This window comes from Euprymna scolopes, chromosome 40, assembly GCF_053919585.1.
Source record: "Euprymna scolopes isolate OS-2025 chromosome 40, ASM5391958v1, whole genome shotgun sequence".
NCBI lineage: Eukaryota > Metazoa > Mollusca > Cephalopoda > Sepiida > Sepiolidae > Euprymna > Euprymna scolopes.
This window is the reverse complement of record NC_136521.1, coordinates 12,107,014-12,114,503: the sequence shown is the minus strand read 5'-3', so window position 1 is coordinate 12,114,503 and position 7,490 is coordinate 12,107,014. Positions and strand designations below refer to the sequence as shown.

The 7,490-nt window shown below is 36.8% G+C and overlaps 1 protein-coding gene across 1 annotated transcript in view; it reads left to right on the top strand.

The window, feature by feature from the left end:
* LOC145265712 (S-crystallin 4-like) overlaps positions 1-7,256 on the top strand; it is a 36,230-nt gene extending 28,974 nt beyond the window's left edge. Inside the window, exons 5-7 of the mRNA XM_080121769.1 lie at positions 780-1,043; positions 4,835-4,942; positions 6,974-7,256. Coding sequence (XP_079977895.1) covers positions 780-1,043; positions 4,835-4,942; positions 6,974-7,138 — 537 coding nt within the window. The 3' untranslated portion in view covers positions 7,139-7,256. The remainder of the gene's footprint in view (positions 1-779; positions 1,044-4,834; positions 4,943-6,973) is intronic.
* The last annotated feature ends 234 nt before the right edge of the window (positions 7,257-7,490 follow it).

Genomic DNA, 7,490 nt, shown 5'->3' with positions numbered 1-7,490 from the left:
AATTTGATCCATGTCCAAGGAAACTATATCTAAAATTTCAAGTGTTTAGATCCAAAATTGGCTGAGGAGTTTAGTAGAGTTCTCAAAGGTCAAATCGTTGAACTTTGGCCCCTTAACAGCCAAATTCCGAGACGAAAACCGATGATAAAGATTTTCCCAAATCTCAATACCCCTAAATACTGTCAAATCTCTAGTCTGTAGTTATTTGGTAGGGAAGTGTACACACACACACACACACACACACACACACACACACACACACACACACACACACACACACACACACACACATTTTCACTTTTATGGATATATAGATAATTATTGAACAGCCGAAAAGATCAGACAAGTGCAAAATTGATTTTTATAAATATATTTATTTATTAAAATTAAATTGATTTTTTTTTTTTTCAAATTTTCCAATAGTAAAATATTCTTTTTCAGGAAATACATTTTTTTTTCTTTTATGCCACGTCCGCAGAGGCTGGAAATTGAGGCTGAATGAAGTTTACATGCCCAATAACACAGAGAGAGAGAGAGAGAGAGAGAGAGAGAGAGAGAGAGAGAGAGAGAGAGAGACAGACAGACAGACAGACAGACAGACAGACAGACAGAGGGGGGGATGTTGCGAATCATTATCCACGGTGTCTGACCCAACTAGGTTTTTTATTTTATTTTATTTCAATTTATCAATTGATTTATTTATTTCACTTTTATTTTATAATATAATATATAATATAATAAAATTGGATTCTTTATTTTTATCTTCCATCCCTTTTTAGACACCTGTTCCCGTTGGATCAGCTGCCAGTCAAAGTCGAGGAAACTCAATTACCAGTTCCGGTACGCCCCCAGGTGCTTATAGCGATATCTACGGCAGTGACGTTAGTCTCGATACCAAGTCTAGTCTGTGTTCTGAGGGCCGCACGGACGACTTGTCATCTCGTGGTGTGCAACCCGATTGCTACAGAACTGGCATCGCCTCAGAATCATATCCAAGTTCCGGTCGTCGCCACAGAGACAACACCTACATTGATGGGAGAATGGTAACTAACATTGGCGTTTGAATCAATGTGTATAAGCACATTCTATACTAAAAGGCTGTCTGGCGTTGCTCGGTCGTAAAATACACATAAATATTATAATTCATACAGAAACTGAGACATGTGCATGCGAATATTGTATATTTTTTCTAAACAGTTTATTCTTGTAAGTAAAGAAAATTATATATACTCGGGCTGAGATCGAAACCAAAACCTTAAGACATTGAGTCATGTACGATAACCATTAGTCCAACTTTACACGATCTTTAGAAAGTGTTTCCAACTTACTTATTCGTTTATATAAAAAAGCTGTCACGTTTCACGGCCGCGCATGCACATTCGTGAAACAGTTAACAAACCGATAAAAATCTGATTACCCTCACATACCAATTTTTCAATTTTGACCCCTTAGTAGTCCTTTTTTCCGGATGAAAACCGATAAAAAAAAAAAAGTTTTCCACGTGTCTGAATGCCCTATATACAAAATTTCAAGTCTGTAATTCAAAAATTCGTTGAGTATATAGGTTGAGAAGTGTCCTCACATACACACACATTCTCACTTTTATATATATGTATACGGTCCCATATGGAGAGGGAGGCAAAGATTTTGAATTAGCATTAAGGTAGAATCCTTTTCCGAATAAATAGTTGAATACATTAATTAATAATATCGCAAATAAAAATAAATATAATACCTATTTACAATGCCTCCCCACGTGACAGAGTTAGACACCAGGGTCGTTTTTTTAACGTGGAGAAAAGGTACAAAAATAAAAATTGTCTCAGTCGTCGTGAAGGACTTCTCCTCCGCTGAAAGAGAACGAGAAATGGAAGTGCCGCATCTGAAGAACAGATACTACACTTTGATTTTGTTTATATATTTTATTGCTTTTAAAAACTTTAAAAGTACAATTAAGTAAAAACAAAAGATTTTTAAGCAACAAAATTAGGCACAAGGCCCTATAAGAAATTGGGGAGGGGGAAGGGTTCAGAGTCTTTGTGACTAAAGTGATTAAAAGTAATAAATGTAGACTTTGGAGTCTTACTCTTGACTGGCAACATTTACCAAAATACCTCATTCACTCTATGGATCTTAATCGAACTAATAAATCCCCAGCGTTTAAAGAGTCAAAAACATTGGCCAAAAGGCCAAGTAGTATAATAACAGCATCTATAAATTATGTTACATGTCTTCTACAACCATTAACGGGGTTCTTGGCTCATTGGTTGAGTATGGGGCTACAGTCTCTGGAGTCCTGTTTTCGAATCTCGCTATGCGGATAATTACACACACACGCGCGCACACACACACACACACACACATTTATATATATATATTCCAGGTTAATTATAATTAACCTGGAGATAGAATAGTAAAAATAAATAATAACGAGGTTTATACTAGAGTGCTCAACTGTTGTTGTTCGTTCGTCGAAACGACGAGGACCATCTGATCATCCTGTAGGGTGAAATGGGGGCGGGAATCATCATCGGTGAGTGCGGATATGGTAAGCTCAATCTTTGCTTGAAAAGTTCTACTGCAGTGAGATCAGGGAATCGTAGCAGATATCGAGGGTTTCAAAACATTTTCCTTCCTGTCCTTTCTGCGCTTCTCTGCAGCAACTTTTCGGTTACTTTCATATTTGCAGGCACCGTCATGAACAGCGGCCCGCCACTTCTACTACTATCTACTATCTAAAGCTGTCTGCTCCCATAATGTCTTCAGAGTGTCTTTAAATCGTTTTCTCTGGCCACCATGGGAGCGCTTGCCATGTTGGAGCTCAGTAAACAGAAGCTTCGTGGGCAGTCTGTAGTTTGGCATGCGGGTTACATGTCCAGCCCAGCGGAGCTGAACCTTCATCTGAATAGTGGGGATGCTTGGGAGTCTAGCACGAGTGAGGATTTCTGTGTCTGGTATCCTTTCCTGCCAAACCTATGTCAAGCAGTTTATTCAGTCTGGTGGTGTGGAAGTGATTTAATTTTCTAGTGTGCCGTTGGTAGACAGTCCATAACTCACATCCATAGAGTAAGGCGGTGAGTATGACAGCTTTATAGACTTTGATCTTTGTCATTGTTATTTGTCATTGTTATTTGTCATTGTTATTTGTCATTGTCATTTGTCATTGTCATTTGTCATTGTCATTTGTCATTGTCATTTGTCATTGTTATTTGTCATTGTTATTTGTCATTGTCATTTGTCATTGTCATTTGTCATTGTCATTGTCATTTGTCATTGTTATTTGTCATTGTCATTTGTCATTGTCATTTGTCATTTGTCATTGTCATTTGTCATTGTTATTTGTCATTGTTATTTGTCATTGTTATTTGTCATTGTTATTTGTCATTGTTATTTGTCATTTGTCATTGTCATTTGTCATTTGTCATTGTTATTTGTCATTGTCATTTGTCATTGTCATTTGTCATTTGTCATTGTCATTTGTCATTTGTCATTGTTATTTGTCATTGTCATTTGTCATTGTTATTTGTCATTTGTCATTGTCATTTGTCATTTGTCATTGTTATTTGTCATTGTCATTTGTCATTGTTATTTGTCATTGTTATTTGTCATTGTCATTTGTCATTTGTCATTGTCATTTGTCATTTGTCATTGTTATTTGTCATTGTCATTTGTCATTGTCATTTGTCATTGAGCTGCTCAATATAAAGAAGAACCAGATATAGTTTTTAATTATTTTTGCATAAACATTTAGGTATTGCTACACATTCCTTAATGACTGGACTTTTTTGTAAAAACAACATCGCCTAATGATGTTTCTAGTCAGTTATACTTAGTTGACTGAAACATACTCATGAATGTGTACCGCCGATACATTTAAGTATCGCTTAAATGTTTATGTGTAAATAAAATATATATATATATATATATATATATATATATATATATACATTTTATTTACACATAAACATTTAAGTATCGCTGCACAAACACACGCACACAAAAACGCGCGTGCGCGCACACACACACACACACACACACACATATATATATATATATATATATATATATATATATATATATAAGCAACGTTGAGCCTGGCTATTACCAGATGGGTGACCATTTGGGAATTCTAGGCGCTGTATGTGCTTTCCGCTTATCTCGGCATTGTTTCCAGTCGTCCTGAACCTCCACTTGCCACTGGTATTCAACAATGTCGACTCAGGGGAGGTGCGGTTGGAGATTGCGCAACTCTTGCCACAAAAATTTCCCACTCAGGCGCCCTTAAAGTGGGTATCGATGGTCTGTTAAGACTGAAGGAAGCCATTTTTTATATGTAGGTATGTATGTATGTACGTACGTGTGTATGTACGTATGTATGTACGTATGTATGTATGTACGTACGTATGTATGTATGTATTAAGACTCATATGATTACTAACTCTAAGTCCGAATGGCACCCCCTGACAGAGGGTTAGCAGTAGCGAAAGCTTTTTATTATTATCTTTTAAGCCAGAATTTAATGACGATCTCCGAACAAGACCAATAGCAATCTTTTCATGTGTATTTGTAAAGATATAAGATACTGTTGGGTGTAAGCATTTTTCTAGCGCAGTAGAAGGCGAACACTTTATTTGCAGCAGACTTGGCAATGTCTACTATGCATCTGTTATTGTTAGGCCGAGGAGTTTGAATGACGAACTCTCAGGTTGTGTAATTATGCATGGTAATAGGTGGTTGGGAAGAATCTTTGTAATTATTAAAGGAAAGGGGTTTTGTCTTAGTAGCATTAAATGTTGCCAAGCATTATTTTATTTTACATTGTTTTTCTTGATAGTCGGAGAAGCGAATGAGGTACATGGAGACGTGCCGTAGAGTCCTTCCGTTCATGGAGAAAACTTTGGAGATGCAAAATGGTGGCCATATGTTCTTTTGTGGTGAAGAGGTAAGTTACTTCTAAGTTTTCTTCTGATTACCTTGGGAGGCCACCGATTATCAAGGCCAGAAGCTATTCCAGGATAAGGGTTTCATCAGATAGATAGACTGTCGGTTGAGACACGCAACCTCTTCTTTTTTCTTTCTTTTTTTTTTTTTGATGTTTGGAAAATATAATTTTTTCGAACTTGTCAATCTTTACGTAGAACTCGGTAACGTGTACATAATTCCGAACTGAAACATTATTTTAATCAACGGAGGCAGATTGTTTTCGTCCCGTCAGCTATGATCGGTTTGAATTGTTAATCACTAAGTGTTAAGTCCAAAAGCTACTCGAGGATAAGGTTAACGAGATGGATAGATTGTCGGTTAAGAGACGCGACCTCCAGGTGCGTCTTTTCGAACTTGTCAAGCTTTACGTCGAACTCAGCGACGTAAACATAATTTCAAACCGAAATCTCATTTCAATCAACTGAAGTAGATTGTTCTCGTCCCATGGGATTGTCAGTCGAAAGATGAAGAAACTTATGAGAGAATATAGAATGATTTAGGGGACGAACTAAACTTGATAATTTATAGGGACAGATTATGACAAACGTGTGTTGACATCAGATTTTGAGACGACCATGTTGTAATCCTAAGGAAAGGAATGATGTAGCATGTAACTTTTTTCTGAGAATTCGACTTTAAAACTTCTTGGCCATTTTTTTCTCATCAAATCTTTTTTGGCGTCCATGTATTAGATCCATTGCTCTTTCTGCTTCTGGCCCTGGATATGACCTTAAACTATATCCGATGGTTAGGCCCCAGCTTGCGGGCTTTGGGGAGTGTGGAGCCACCCTTTAATTGCCATTGCTCCCAGGTCCACTCTGACCCGGGGTGGTAGTGCCTGTTAGGGTCTCAACTATGGGTTAAATAAAAACCGACTTAAAAAAAACAAAACAAATATACTCTATTAGAAAATTGTTCTTCAAAATCACTGGATTCGGCATTAAATAAGCTGAAAAGGGTTGATATGCCGTAGAACAAAAACAACCAACCAACTTTCTGCTTCTCTTTTTTCGTAAAGTCGATTCTCTCTGTCGATCTAAACAGGTACTCACACCTGAGGCTATTCCCAGTCTCTGCAAATCTACTATTAGACCTTGTTTGGAGTATTGCTCTTATATTTGGGCTGGTGAATATCCCCCATTTGAGTATATTTGGTAAGGTGCAGAAACGTATCTAAAATTTGATTGGTTTTCCCACCCTTTTTTCTTCTCCATCTCTTTCTTTCATTCTTTCATTCTTTCTTTCTTTCATTCTTTCTTTCATTCTTTCTTTCTCTCTCTCCCTCTCTCACACACACATACACATACAGATGAGATTTTGTTAGTCTCAGTCTTTTCTATGAATACTATTATGACACGTGTTCTTCAAAATTGTTTGATCTATTCCCTGCTTCCTTTGTTCCAGCTTGTTTTACTCATTGGCTTAATGGTCTCCATTAATTCGCAGTTTGGATACCTCTTCCGAAAAACAACTTCCGAAACCAGTAGCTTCGTTCCATTTCTTTTCTTGATAGTTTAATCACAACTTTACAAACTCACTTTTTCCCGATTCAAACAATTTACACCGAGCTCAATAGCTGACCCAATGGGTCTGACTCATTTTTTTTTTAAATAATTTTATATTTAAACGTAAAATATAGGTCCTGGATATGACTTTAAACTATATCCGATAGTGAGGCCCCAGCTTGCGGGTTTTGGAGAGTGTGGAGCCACCCCTAAATTGACATTGCTCCCAGGTCCACTCTGACCCGGAGCGATAGTATCTGTTAGGGTCCCAACTATGGGTTAAATAGAAACTGACTTTGAAAAAAAAAAAAATATATTCTATTAAAAACTTTTTCTTCAAAATCACTGGATTTGGCATTAAATGACTCGAAAAGGGTTGATATGCTGTAAAACAAAAACAACCAACCAACCAGTAAAATAGAAATTGACAGGATTCTGTTTAATTTTAAAGCTAATCGAAATCCACTTTTTCTCACTTTTTCCAGATGATGATGTGTGATATGATGTGTTTTTGCGCATTGGAAAACCCGATGATGGAGAATTCATCCTTCTTCAACACTTATCCTAGACTGATGGCTCTGCGGGAACGCGTGGCCAACGAACCGCGAATCTCTAAATACATCAAAAGACGCTACCAATCTGACTTCTAGCGTAAGCAACATTTAGACGATCCTCTCTACGTTGAAACCACAAACTATGGAAGAACATAGCTGACGAAATACACTTTTTTTAGACATAGAAAACTAATGATAATGGTCAATTTTATCAACAGCGTTATAGTAAAAGGTTTGGTAATACTATAAACTTCAACCATTTGCTTGAAACATTGTGTGTAGTGTTAAAGGATTTTTAAATAATACAATGTATTTTTTTTTCTCACCGCTTGTCCTCTTTTACAAATATTTGAAAATATAGAATAACAATTTTTTTTTTTCACTAATTTTCTTTATTTCCTGTTGGGTGTGTACAGGGTGTTGTTAGTGTGGACTCCGAATTTTCGGG